At 47.7% G+C, this 15,000-nt stretch overlaps 1 protein-coding gene across 1 annotated transcript in view; it reads left to right on the top strand.

Annotated features, from left to right (window-relative positions):
* The window catches only part of LOC116360588 (thyrotropin-releasing hormone-degrading ectoenzyme), a gene marked incomplete in the record, with an annotated part of 436,874 nt that overhangs the window by 266,608 nt on the left and 155,266 nt on the right, over window positions 1–15,000 (top strand). Inside the window, 1 exon segment of the mRNA XM_031815459.1 lies at window positions 5,375–5,440. Coding sequence (XP_031671319.1) covers window positions 5,375–5,440 — 66 coding nt within the window.

Raw genomic sequence — 15,000 nt, forward strand, 5'->3', positions numbered from 1 at the left:
AGAGAGAGAGGGGAGAGGATGGGAGAGGGGAAGGAGAGGAGAGAGAGAGAGAAGAGAGAGAGAGTGAGAGAGACAGAGGAGACAAGCGACAGCGACACGAGACACCCAGGGACAGAGACAAGGAGAGGCCACGAGACAGAGAGAAAGAACAGAGAAAAGAGAAGTGTGGTAGACAGAGGAAAGGGATGGAGAACAAAAAAGAGAGAGGAGGAGAACAAAAGGAGAGAGAGGAGAGAGAAGAGAGGAGATAGGGAATGAGCCGAGAGAGGAGAGGAGAGAGAGAGAGAGAGCGATGGAGAGCCGGCCCCTGGGGTATGATAGCACAATAAACAGCTCATCTAGGAGCAGGGCTAAATCTCAGTAATCACATCTCTCTCCAGATAAATGGTTTTATATAGCCCTGTGAAAGAAACAATGTTGATGACTGCATACCAAGCAACAGACAAAAGTGTACAGATGGAGAACTATGATGTCTCTGTCCTATGAAACAGTGTTCATCACTGCAGACCAATCAAATCGAATTATATTGGTCGCGCACACACATTTAGCAGATGTTATCACAGGAGCAGTGTAATGCTTATGTCCCCGTGTTTATGTTCCTACCTAACAATACAAAACAATACACACAAATGCCCCAAAATAAAAAGAGATTCAGAAATATAGAAACATCAGAACAAGTAATGTCATTATATAAGATAGTGTGTATAGACAGTGACTAATGTTCAGGGTAGAGTACCGGGTGGTAGCCGGCTAGTAACAGTGACTAAGGTTCAGGGTAGAGTACCGGGTGGTAGCCGGCTAGTAACAGTGACTCATGTTCAGGGTAGAGTACCGGGTGGTAGGAGGCTAGTAACAGTGACTAAGGTTCAGGGTAGAGTACCGGGTGGTAGCCGGCTAGTAACAGTGACTATAGTTCAGGGGAAATTACCAGGTGGTAGCCGGCTAGTAACAGTGACTAAGGTTCAGGGTAGAGTACCGGGTGGTAGGAGGCTAGTAACAGTCTCTAAGGTTCAGGGTAGAGAACCGGGTGGTAGCCGGCTAGTAACAGTGACTATAGTTCAGGGGAAATTACCAGGTGGTAGCCGGCTAGTAACAGTGACTAAGGTTCAGGGTAGAGTACCGGGTGGTAGGAGGCTAGTAACAGTCTCTAAGGTTCAGGGTAGAGAACCGGGTGGTACCCGGCTAGTAACAGTGACTAAGGTTCAGGGTAGAGTACCGGGTGGTAGCCGGCTAGTAACAGTGACTAAGGTTCAGGGCAGGGTACTGGGCGGAGGCTAGTAACAGTGACTATAGTTCAGGGCAGGGGTACTGGGTGGAGGCTGGCTAGTAACAGTGACTATAGTTCAGGGCAGGGTACTGGGCGGAGGCCGGCTAGTAACAGTGACTAAGGTTCAGGGCAGGGTACTGGGCGGAGGCTGGCTAGTAACAGTGACTAAGGTTCAGGGCAGGGTACTGGGCGGAGGCTAGTAACAGTGACTATAGTTCAGGGCAGGGTACTGGGTGGAGGCTGGCTAGTAACAGTGACTATAGTTCAGGGCAGGGTACTGGGCGGAGGCCGGCTAGTAACAGTGACTAAGGTTCAGGGCAGGGTACTGGGCGGAGGCTGGCTAGTAACAGTGACTATAGTTCAGGGCAGGGTACCGGGTGGTAGGAGGCTAGTAACAGTGACTATAGTTCAGGGCAGGGTACTGGGGGGAGGCTAGTAACAGTGACTATAGTTCAGGGCAGGGTACTGGGCGGAGGCTACTAACAGTGACTAAGGTTCAGGGCAGGGTACTGGGGGGAGGCTACTAACAGTGACTAAGGTTCAGGGCAGGGTACTGGGCGGAGGCTACTAACAGTGACTAAGGTTCAGGGCAGGGTACTGGGCGGAGGCTAGTAACAGTGACTAAGGTTCAGGGCAGGGTACTGGGGGAGGCTAGTAACAGTGACTAAGGTTCAGGGCAGGGTACTGGGGGGAGGCTAGTAACAGTGACTAAGGTTCAGGGCAGGGTACTGGGGGGAGGCTAGTAACAGTGACTAAGGTTCAGGGCAGGGTACTGGGGGGAGGCTAGTAACAGTGACTAAGGTTCAGGGCAGGGTACTGGGGGGAGGCTAGTAACAGTGACTAAGGTTCAGGGCAGGGTACTGGGGGGAGGCTAGTAACAGTGACTATGGTTCAGGGCAGGGTACTGGGGGGAGGCTAGTAACAGTGACTATGGTTCAGGGCAGGGTACTGGGGGGAGGCTAGTAACAGTGACTATGGTTCAGGGCAGGGTACTGGGGGGAGGCTAGTAACAGTGACTAAGGTTCAGGGCAGGGTACTGGGGGGAGGCTAGTAACAGTGACTAAGGTTCAGGCAGGGTACTGGGGGGAGGCTAGTAACAGTGACTATGGTTCAGGGCAGGGTACTGGGGGGAGGCTAGTAACAGTGACTATGGTTCAGGGCAGGGTACTGGGGGGAGGCTAGTAACAGTAACTATGGTTCAGGGCAGGGTACTGGGGGGAGGCTAGTAACAGTGACTAAGGTTCAGGGCAGGGTACTGGGGGGAGGCTAGTAACAGTGACTAAGGTTCAGGGCAGGGTACTGGGGGGAGGCTAGTAACAGTGACTAAGGTTCAGGGCAGGGTACTGGGGGGAGGCTAGTAACAGTGACTAAGGTTCAGGGCAGGGTACTGGGGGGAGGCTAGTAACAGTGACTAAGGTTCAGGGCAGGGTACTGGGGGGAGGCTAGTAACAGTGACTATGGTTCAGGGCAGGAATTGACGCTGGAGTTTTCACAGCAGGACCACCTCAATCCTGTTTGGGTGATTTGCGAGTGTCAGTCGGCATGTCTTCGTGCCTGGGCCGGATCCGAGTGGCATCTCTCTCTCCCCTCTAAATCTCTGAATCATCTGGTTATCAGACAGCCAGGACCAGAGAGACGATAGAGATGAGATGAGACAAGAGGAGAGCCTGGCTCTGTTTAGCAGAGACTTGGCCTGTAGATGTTCCCGCAGAGTAAGAATCGTCTCAGAGATGCTTCCTGTCACCACGGTCAGTCCGTCAGTTCCCTCACGTACAAGGGCTATCAGTTTGAGCTGAGCACCGCCTTTCACCCCTGGCTGTGCTTGAGCCCTGAATTTCCTCTCCTCACCCCTCCTCACCCCTCATCACCCCCCCCCTCTCTCCATGTCCGTCTGTGTTACCCACCTTGTCAGTCACACAACATACACCAGACAGTTTTATCTCACACTCCTATCTCTTTTACACTCTCGCTCTCCCTCTCTCCCTCTCTCTCTCTGTCTCTCTCTCCCCCTCTCTGTCTCCCTCTCTATCTCTCTCCCTCTCCCCCTCTCTCTCCCTCTCTCCCCTCTCTGTCTCCCTCTCTATCTCTCTCTCTCTCTCTCCCCTCTCTCTCTCTCTCTCTGTCTATCACTCCCTCCTCTCTCTCTGTCTCTCTCTCTCTCGCTCTCTCTCTCTCTCTCTCTCAAAGGACACCGGACGGACCCCTGGAAAATGTAGTCTCTTATGGCCAATCTTCCAATGATATGCCTACAAAATACGTCACAATGCTGCAGACACCTTGGAGAAACGATAGGAAGGGCAGGCTCATTCCCGGCGCATTCACAGCCATATAAGGAGACAATAGAAAACAGAGCTTCGAAAATTCTGCCCATTTCCTGGTTGAAGTATCATCTTGGTTTCGCCTGTAGCATGAGTTCTGTGGCACTCACAGATAATATCTTTGCAGTTTTGGAAACCTTAGAGTGTCTTCTTTCCAAAGCTATCAATTCCATGCATAGTCGAGCATCTTTTCCTGACAAAATATTGAGCTTAAAACGGGCACGTTTTTTTTATCCATAAATTAAAAGAGCGCCCCTATATCCAAGAAGATAACTAGTGTGCTGTTGAGCATGTCCCTTAACCCTAATTTCACATGTAAGATGTTCTGGATGAGAGCATCAACTCAAATGTAATGTACAGCTCATTGGTTACATTGTTACTCAACCTATTTCTACTGTTTTATTGACCAAGTGTGTTTCATTTCTCTCTCTCCCTCTCTCTCTCCTCTCTCTGTCTCTCTCTCTCCCCCTCTGTCTCTCTCGCTCTTTCTCTCTCTGTCTCTCTTTATCTCTCTCTGTATCTTTCTCTCTCTCCTCTCTCTCTCTCTCTCTCTCTCTCCCTATCTCTCTCTGTCTCTCTCTCTCTCTGTCTCTCTCTCTGTCTCTCTCACTCTGTCTCTCTCTCTTTCCCCTCTCTCTCTCTCTCTCTCTTTCTCTCTCTCTCTCTCTCTCTCTCTCTCTCCCTCTCTCTCTCTCTTTCTCTCTTTCTCATCTCTGTCTCTCTGTCTCTCTCCTCTCTCTCTCTCCTCTCCCTCTCTCTCTCTCTCCCTCTCCTCTCTCTCTCTCCCCCTCTCTCTCTCTCTCTCTCCCTCTCCTTCTCTCTCTCTCTCACTCTCTCCCTCTCTCTGACACTCTCTCTCTCCCCCCTCTCTCTCTCTCTCTCTCTCTCTCCCTATCTCTCTCTCTGTCTCTCTCCACTCTGTCTCTCTCTCTTCCCCCCCTCTCTCTCTCTCTCTCTCTCTCTCTCTCTATCTCCTCTCTCCCTCTCTCTCTCCCTCTCTCTCTCTCTCCCTCTATCTCCTTCTCTCTCTTCTCTCTCTCTCTCTCTCTGTCTCTCTTCTCTGTCTCTCTCCTCTCTCGCTCTCTCTCTCTCTCTGTCTCTCTCTCTCTCCCTCTCCTCTCTCTCACTCTCTCTCTCTCTCCCCCCCCTCTCTCTCTCCCTCTCTCTCCTTCTTTCTCTCTCCCTCTCCTTCTCTCTCTCTATCTCTCTCTCCTCTCCCTCTATCTCTGACACTCTCTCTCCCCCCCCCCCCCTCTCTCTCTCTCATCTCTCTCTCTCTCTTCTCTCTCTCACTCTCTCTCTCTCTCTCTCTCTCTCTCTCTCTCTCCCTTCTCCCTCTCCCTCTCCCTCTCTCTCTCTCCTCTCTCCCTCTCCCTCTCCCTCTCCTCTCTCCCTCTCCTCCTCTCTGTCTCTCCCTCTCCTCTCTCTGTCTCTCTCTCTCCCTCTCTCTAACACTCTCTCTCCCACTCTCTCTCTCTCTCACTCTCTCTCTCCCTCTCTCTAACACTCTCTCCCACTCTCTCTCTCTCTCTCTCTCACTCTCTCTCTCTCTCTCTCTCTCCCTCTCTCTGACACTCTCTCTCTCCCTCTCTCTCTCTCACTCTCTCTAACACTCTCTCTCTCCCACTCTCTCTCTCTCTCACTCTCTCTCTCTCCCTCCCTCTCTCCCCCCTCTCTCTCTCTCTCTCTCTCCCTCTCTCTGACACTCTCTCTCTCCCACTCTCTCTCTCTCTCTCTCTCTCTCTCTCTCTCCCACTCACTCTCTCTCTCTCTCTCTCTCTCTCTCCAGGGTGCTGCTCTGATCAGGATGCTGGCTAACGTCATGGGGCAACAGGTGTTCCAGAGAGGACTCAATGTAAGTCACCTTTCTGTCTCTTTCTTTCTCTCTTTCTCTCTCTTTCTCTCATTATACTGCTATTTCACTTACTGTATATGTGCTGTGCTTTTCCAACAAATGGTAGACTGATGTCATCTGCACCATATGTGCAAGAGTCTGCTCTGTAATCATATACAGTCGAATATAGGTGGGATACTGTACATCCAATAGCACCAGCACAGCATGGTATGGTTTTGTATGGTATGGTATGGTGTGACATGGTATGGTGTGGTACGTATGGTATGGTGGTATGGTATGGTATGCATGGTATGGTATGGTATGGTGTGGCATGGTATGGTGTGGTATGGTATGGTGTGGTATGGTATGGTATGACATGGTATGGTATGGCATGGTATGGTATGGCATGGTATGGTGTGGTATGGTATGGCATGGCATGGTATGGTGGTATGGTATGGTATGGTGGTATGGTGGTATGTTATGGTGTGGTACGGTATGGTATGGTGTGGTATGGTGTGGTATGGTATGACATGGTATGGTATGGTATGGTGTGGTATGGTATGGTATGGTATGACATGGTATGGCATGGTATGGTATGGTATGGCATGGTATGGTATGACATGGTATGGTATGGTGTGGCATGGTATGGTATGGTATGGCATGGTATGGTATGCTATGACATGGTATGGTATGGCATGGTATGGTATGGTATGACATGGTATGGTGTGGGATGGTGTGGTATGGTATGGTATGACATGGTATGACATGGTATGGTATGCTATGACATGGTATGGTATGACATGGTATGGCATGGTATGACATGGTATGGTGTGGTGTGGTATGGTATGGTGTGGTGTGGTATGGTGTGGGATGGTATGGTGTGGTACGGTATGGTATGGTGTGGTATGGTGGTATGGTATGGTATGGTATGGTGGTATGGTATGGCATGTTATGGTGTGGTATGGTATGGCATGGTATGGCATGGTATGGTATGGTGTGGCATGGTATGGTATGGCATGGTATGGCATGGTATGGTGTGGTACGGTATGGTATGGTATGACATGGTATGGCAATGGTATGGCGTGGTATGGTATGACATGGTATGGTATGGTGGTATGGTATGGCATGGTATGGTATGGTATGGTGGTATGGTATGGTGGTATGGTATGGCATGTTATGGTGTGGTACGGTATGGTATGGTGTGGTATGGTATGGCATGGTATGGTATGGTATGGTATGGCATGGTGTGGTATGGTATGACATGGTATGGTATGGTATGACATGGTATGGTATGGCATGGTATGGTATGCTATGACATGGTATGGTATGACATGGTATGGCATGGTATGGTATGACATGGTATGGTATGACATGGTATGGTATGACATGGTATGGTGTGGTATGGTGTGGTATGGTATGGTATGGCATAGTATGGTATGACATGGTATGGTGTGGTGTGGTATGGTGTGGTGTGGTATGGTATGGTATGGTGTGGTGTGGTGTGGTATGGCTTGGTATGACATGGCATGGTATGCATGCCACCATGCTGAGTGTGTGTGTGTGTGTGTGTGTGTGTGTGTGTGGTGTGGTATGGCTTGGTATGACATGGCATGGTATGCATGCCACCATGCTGAGTGTGTGTGTGTGTGTGTGTGTGTGTGTGTGTGTGTGTGTGTGTGTGTGTGTGTGTGTGTGTGTGTGTGTGTGTGTGTGTGTGTGTGTGTGTGTGTGTGTGTGTGTGTGTGTATGTGTGTGTGTGTGTGTGTGTGTGTGTGTGTGTGTGTGTGTGTGTGTGTGTGTGTGTGTGTGTGTGTGTGTGTGTGTGTGTGTGTGTGTGTGTATGTGTATGTGTGTGTGTGTGTGGTAAAGGAGAAGATAGTGAGCAGTGTGACTAGACACCAGTCCCCTGGTATAACAGATCCATCCAAGGATTAAGGCTCTAATCTGGTTGAACACAAACAGTAAACCAGGTTCTGTGTGAATCCCCTGATTTAATCAAGATGACTGCAAATACCAATACGCAGGAAGTCCCAGGAGTGTCTGTGTCTGTCCAGAATATGTCATATGTTTACAATTGACTTTTACAATAGAATATCCTAAATTCCCTGTTATTAATAACCATTGGCTTTTACAATAGAATATGCTAAATTCCCTGTTATTAATAACCATTGACTTTTATAATGGAATATCCTAAATTCCCTATAAATAACCATTGACTTCTACAATGGAATATCCTAAATTCCCTGTTAATAACCCAAATGACAGAGTGTGTATGTTACACATATATGAGTGACAAGGGTTCCTTTGAAGTGTCTCCATGGTATTTCATACAGTCCTGCTGTTCAGGTTCTCTCTGTTGAGAAGGTACCTGTCTATTTCCTGTTCTTCCTATGACCCTCCTCTCTGAATCATTGAAACATCTCTCAGAACATCACACAACCAACCAGCTGTTATCAGACCTCAGTATTTATGCTAGCGTTGGCAAACTATGTCCCAATTTATTTTTTATTCTACTACAAAGAGCTCCTCGGTGTAAATGTTTGATTAGAGAGGTGAAGAGGTTTCTCGGTGGAGTTGTACGATGTAATTGCACCCTACAGCAGTGGGGAGGGCGTTGATGATATCTGTTTCCATATTGTATTCTTTACATTTGGTTACATCTACAGTGTGAGTATTGTGTGATGTCTCCCTTACGGTGGAGGAAACACAAACCTTCCATTGTGTGAGTATTGTGTGATGTCTCCCTTACGGTGGAGGAAACACAAACCTTCCATTGTGTGATGTCTCCCTTACGGTGGAGGAAACACAAACCTTCCATTGTGTGAGTATTGTGTGATGTCTCCCTTACGGTGGAGGAAACACAAACCTTCCATTGTGTGAGTATTGTGTGATGTCTCCCTTACGGTGGAGGAAACACAAACCTTCCATTGTGTGAGTATTGTGTGATGTCTCCCTTACGGTGGAGGAAACACAAACCTTCCATTGTGTGAGTATTGTGTGATGTCTCCCTTACGGTGGAGGAAACACAAACCTTCCATTGTGTGAGTATTGTGTGATGTCTCCCTTACGGTGGAGGAAACACAAACCTTCCATTGTGTGAGTATTGTGTGATGTCTCCCTTACGGTGGAGGAAACACAAACCTTCCATTGTGTGAGTATTGTGTGATGTCTCCTTACGGTGGAGGGAACACAAACCTTCCATTGTGTGAGTATTGTGTGATGTCTCCCTTACGGTGGAGGAAACACAAACCTTCCATTGTGTGAGTATTGTGTGAAGTCTCCCTTACGGTGGAGGAAACACAAACCTTCCATTGTGTGAGTATTGTGTGATGTCTCCCTTACGGTGGAGGAAACACAAACCTTCCATTGTGTGAGTATTGTGTGATGTCTCCCTTATGGTGGAGGGAACACAAACCTTCCATTGTGTGAGTATTGTGTGATGTCTCCCTTACGGTGGAGGAAACACAAACCTTCCATTGTGTGAGTATTGTGTGATGTCTCCCTTACGGTGGAGGAAACACAAACCTTCCATTGTGTGAGTATTGTGTGATGTCTCCCTTACGGTGGAGGAAACACAAACCTTCCATTGTGTGAGTATTGTGTGATGTCTCCCTTACGGTGGAGGAAACACAAACCTTCCATTGTGTGATGTCTCCCTTACGGTGGAGGGAACACAAACCTTCCATTGTGTGAGTATTGTGTGATGTCTCCCTTACGGTGGAGGAAACACAAACCTTCCATTGTGTGAGTATTGTGTGATGTCCCTTACGGTGGAGGAAACACAAACCTTCCATTGTGTGAGTATTGTGTGATGTCTCCCTTACGGTGGAGGAAACACAAACCTTCCATTGTGTGAGTATTGTGTGATGTCTCCCTTACGGTGGAGGAAACACAAACCTTCCATTGTGTGAGTATTGTGTGATGTCTCCCTTACGGTGGAGGAAACACAAACCTTCCATTGTGTGAGTATTGTGTGATGTCTCCCTTACGGTGGAGGAAACACAAACCTTCCATTGTGTGAGTATTGTGTGATGTCTCCCTTACGGTGGAGGGAACACAAACCTTCCATTGTGTGAGTATTGTGTGATGTCTCCCTTACGGTGGAGGAAACACAAACCTTCCATTGTGTGAGTATTGTGTGATGTCTCCCTTACGGTGGAGGAAACACAACCTTCCATTGTGTGAGTATTGTGTGATGTCTCCCTTACGGTGGAGGAAACACAAACCTTCCATTGTGTGAGTATTGTGTGATGTCTCCCTTACGGTGGAGGAAACACAAACCTTCCATTGTGTGAGTATTGTGTGATGTCTCCCTTACGGTGGAGGGAACACAAACCTTCCATTGTGTGAGTATTGTGTGATGTCTCCCTTACGGTGGAGGGAACACAAACCTTCCATTGTGTGAGTATTGTGTGATGTCTCCCTTACGGTGGAGGGAACACAAACTTCCATTGTGTGAGTATTGTGTGATGTCTCCCTTACGGTGGAGGAAACACCAACCTTCCATTGTGTGAGTATTGTGTGATGTCTCCCTTACGGTGGAGGGAACACAAACCTTCCATTGTGTGAGTATTGTGTGATGTCTCCCTTACGGTGGAGGGAACACAAACCTTCCATTGTGTGAGTATTGTGTGATGTCTCCCTTACGGTGGAGGAAACACAAACCTTCCATTGTGTGAGTATTGTGTGATGTCTCCCTTACGGTGGAGGAAACACAAACTTCCATTGTGTGAGTATTGTGTGATGTCTCCCTTACGGTGGAGGAAACACAAACCTTCCATTGTGTGAGTATTGTGTGATGTCTCCCTTACGGTGGAGGAAACACAAACCTTCCATTGTGTGAGTATTGTGTGATGTCTCCCTTACGGTGGAGGAAACACAAACCTTCCATTGTGTGAGTATTGTGTGATGTCTCCCTTACGGTGGAGGGAACACAAACCTTCCATTGTGTGAGTATTGTGTGATGTCTCCCTTACGGTGGAGGAAACACAAACCTTCCATTGTGTGAGTATTGTGTGATGTCTCCCTTACGGTGGAGGAAACACAAACCTTCCATTGTGTGAGTATTGTGTGATGTCTCCCTTACGGTGGAGGGAACACAAACCTTCCATTGTGTGAGTATTGTGTGATGTCTCCCTTACGGTGGAGGAAACACAAACCTTCCATTGTGTGAGTATTGTGTGATGTCTCCCTTACGGTGGAGGAAACACAAACCTTCCATTGTGTGAGTATTGTGTGATGTCTCCCTTACGGTGGAGGGAACACAAACCTTCCATTGTGTGAGTATTGTGTGATGTCTCCCTTACGGTGGAGGAAACACAAACCTTCCATTGTGTGAGTATTGTGTGATGTCTCCCTTACGGTGGAGGAAACACAAACCTTCCATTGTGTGAGTATTGTGTGATGTCTCCCTTACGGTGGAGGAAACACAAACCTTCCATTGTGTGAGTATTGTGTGATGTCTCCCTTACGGTGGAGGGAACACAAACCTTCCATTGTGTGAGTATTGTGTGATGTCTCCCTTACGGTGGAGGGAACACAAACCTTCCATTGTGTGAGTATTGTGTGATGTCTCCCTTACGGTGGAGGAAACACAAACCTTCCATTGTGTGAGTATTGTGTGATGTCTCCCTTACGGTGGAGGGAACACAAACCTTCCATTGTGTGAGTATTGTGTGATGTCTCCCTTACGGTGGAGGAAACACAAACCTTCCATTGTGTGAGTATTGTGTGATGTCTCCCTTACGGTGGAGGAAACACAAACCTTCCATTGTGTGAGTATTGTGTGATGTCTCCCTTACGGTGGAGGGAACACAAACCTTCCATTGTGTGAGTATTGTGTGATGTCTCCCTTACGGTGGAGGAAACACAAACCTTCCATTGTGTGAGTATTGTGTGATGTCTCCCTTACGGTGGAGGAAACACAAACCTTCCATTGTGTGAGTATTGTGTGATGTCTCCCTTACAGTGGAGGAAACACAAACCTTCCATTGTGTGAGTATTGTGTGATGTCTCCCTTACGGTGGAGGGAACACAAAACCTTCCATTGTGTGAGTATTGTGTGATGTCTCCCTTACGGTGGAGGGAACACAAACCTTCCATTGTGTGAGTATTGTGTGATGTCTCCCTTACGGTGGAGGGAACACCAAACCTTCCATTGTGTGAGTATTGTGTGATGTCTCCCTTACGGTGGAGGAAACACAAACCTTCCATTGTGTGAGTATTGTGTGATGTCTCCCTTACGGTGGAGGGAACACAAACCTTCCATTGGTGTGAGTATTGTGTGATGTCTCCCTTACGGTGGAGGAAACACAAACCTTCCATTGTGTGAGTATTGTGTGATGTCTCCCTTACGGTGGAGGAAACACAAACCTTCCATTGTGTGAGTATTGTGTGATGTCCTCCCTTACGGTGGAGGAAACACAAACCTTCCATTGTGTGAGTATTGTGTGATGTCCTCCCTTACGGTGGAGGAAACACAAACCTTCCATTGTGTGAGTATTGTGTGATGTCTCCCTTACGGTGGAGGAAACACAAACCTTCCATTGTGTGAGTATTGTGTGATGTCTCCCTTACGGTGGAGGGAACACAAACCTTCCATTGTGTGAGTATTGTGTGATGTCTCCCTTACGGTGGAGGGAACACAAACCTTCCATTGTGTGAGTATTGTGTGATGTCTCCCTTACGGTGGAGGAAACACAAACCTTCCATTGTGTGAGTATTGTGTGATGTCTCCCTTACGGTGGAGGGAACACAAACCTTCCATTGTGTGAGTATTGTGTGATGTCTCCCTTACGGTGGAGGAAACACAAACCTTCCATTGTGTGAGTATGTGTGATGTCTCCCTTACGGTGGAGGAAACACAAACCTTCCATTGTGTGAGTATTGTGTGATGTCTCCCTTACGGTGGAGGAAACACAACCTTCCATTGTGTGAGTATTGTGTGATGTCTCCCTTACGGTGGAGGAAACACAAACCTTCCATTGTGTGAGTATTGTGTGATGTCTCCCTTACGGTGGAGGAAACACAAACCTTCCATTGTGTGAGTATTGTGTGATGTCTCCCTTACGGTGGAGGAAACACAAACCTTCCATTGTGTGAGTATTGTGTGATGTCTCCCTTACGGTGGAGGAAACACAAACCTTCCATTGTGTGAGTATTGTGTGATGTCTCCCTTACGGTGGAGGGAACACAAACCTTCCATTGTGTGAGTATTGTGTGATGTCTCCCTTACGGTGGAGGAAACACAAACCTTCCATTGTGTGAGTATTGTGTGATGTCTCCCTTACGGTGGAGGAAACACAAACCTTCCATTGTGTGAGTATTGTGTGATGTCTCCCTTACGGTGGAGGGAACACAAACCTTCCATTGTGTGAGTATTGTGTGATGTCTCCCTTACGGTGGAGGGAACACAAACCTTCCATTGTGTGAGTATTGTGTGATGTCTCCCTTACGGTGGAGGAAACACAAACCTTCCATTGTGTGAGTATTGTGTGATGTCTCCCTTACGGTGGAGGGAACACAAACCTTCCATTGTGTGAGTATTGTGTGATGTCTCCCTTACGGTGGAGGAAACACAAACCTTCCATTGTGTGAGTATTGTGTGATGTCTCCCTTACGGTGGAGGAAACACAAACCTTCCATTGTGTGAGTATTGTGTGATGTCTCCCTTACGGTGGAGGGAACACAAACCTTCCATTGTGTGAGTATTGTGTGATGTCTCCCTTACGGTGGAGGAAACACAAACCTTCCATTGTGTGAGTATTGTGTGATGTCTCCCTTACGGTGGAGGAAACACAAACCTTCCATTGTGTGAGTATTGTGTGATGTCTCCCTTACGGTGGAGGGAACACAAACCTTCCATTGTGTGAGTATTGTGTGATGTCTCCCTTACGGTGGAGGAAACACAAACCTTCCATTGTGTGAGTATTGTGTGATGTCTCCCTTACGGTGGAGGGAACACAACCTTCCATTGTGTGAGTATTGTGTGATGTCTCCCTTACGGTGGAGGAAACACAAACCTTCCATTGTGTGAGTATTGTGTGATGTCTCCCTTACGGTGGAGGAAACACAAACCTTCCATTGTGTGAGTATTGTGTGATGTCTCCCTTACGGTGGAGGAAACACAAACCTTCCATTGTGTGAGTATTGTGTGATGTCTCCCTTACGGTGGAGGAAACACAAACCTTCCATTGTGTGAGTATTGTGTGATGTCTCCCTTACGGTGGAGGAAACACAAACCTTCCATTGTGTGAGTATTGTGTGATGTCTCCCTTACGGTGGAGGGAACACAAACCTTCCATTGTGTGAGTATTGTGTGATGTCTCCCTTACGGTGGAGGGAACACAAACCTTCCATGTGTGAGTATTGTGTGATGTCTCCCTTACGGTGGAGGAAACACAAAACTTCCATGTGTGAGTATTGTGTGATGTCTCCCTTACGGTGGAGGGAACACAAACCTTCCATTGTGTGAGTATTGTGTGATGTCTCCCTTACGGTGGAGGAAACACAAACCTTCCATTGTGTGAGTATTGTGTGATGTCTCCCTTACGGTGGAGGAAACACAAACCTTCCATTGTGTGAGTATTGTGTGATGTCTCCCTTACGGTGGAGGGAACACAAACCTTCCATTGTGTGAGTATTGTGTGATGTCTCCCTTACGGTGGAGGAAACACAAACCTTCCATTGTGTGAGTATTGTGTGATGTCTCCCTTACGGTGGAGGAAACACAAACCTTCCATTGTGTGAGTATTGTGTGATGTCTCCCTTACGGTGGAGGGAACACAAACCTTCCATTGTGTGAGTATTGTGTGATGTCTCCCTTACGGTGGAGGAAACACAAACCTTCCATTGTGTGAGTATTGTGTGATGTCTCCCTTACGGTGGAGGGAACACAAACCTTCCATTGTGTGAGTATTGTGTGATGTCTCCCTTACGGTGGAGGAAACACAAACCTTCCATTGTGTGAGTATTGTGTGATGTCTCCCTTACGGTGGAGGAAACACAAACCTTCCATTGTGTGAGTATTGTGTGATGTCTCCCTTACGGTGGAGGAAACACAAACCTTCCATTGTGTGAGTATTGTGTGATGTCTCCCTTACGGTGGAGGAAACACAAACCTTCCATTGTGTGAGTATTGTGTGATGTCTCCCTTACGGTGGAGGAAACACAAATCTTCCATTGTGTGAGTATTGTGTGATGTCTCCCTTACGGTGGAGGGAACACAAACCTTCCATTGTGTGAGTATTGTGTGATGTCTCCCTTACGGTGGAGGGAACACAAACCTTCCATTGTGTGAGTATTGTGTGATGTCTCCCTTACGGTGGAGGAAACACAAACCTTCCATTGTGTGAGTATTGTGTGATGTCTCCCTTACGGTGGAGGAAACACAAACCTTCCATTGTGTGAGTATTGTGTGATGTCTCCCTTACGGTGGAGGGAACACAAACCTTCCATTGTGTGAGTATTGTGTGATGTCTCCCTTACGGTGGAGGGAACACAAACCTTCCATTGTGTGAGTATTGTGTGATGTCTCCCTTACGGTGGAGGAAACACAAACCTTCCATTGTGTGAGTATTGTG

The sequence above is a fragment of the Oncorhynchus kisutch genome, unplaced genomic scaffold (genome assembly GCF_002021735.2).
Source record: "Oncorhynchus kisutch isolate 150728-3 unplaced genomic scaffold, Okis_V2 Okis09a-Okis19a_hom, whole genome shotgun sequence".
Lineage (NCBI taxonomy): Eukaryota > Metazoa > Chordata > Actinopteri > Salmoniformes > Salmonidae > Oncorhynchus > Oncorhynchus kisutch.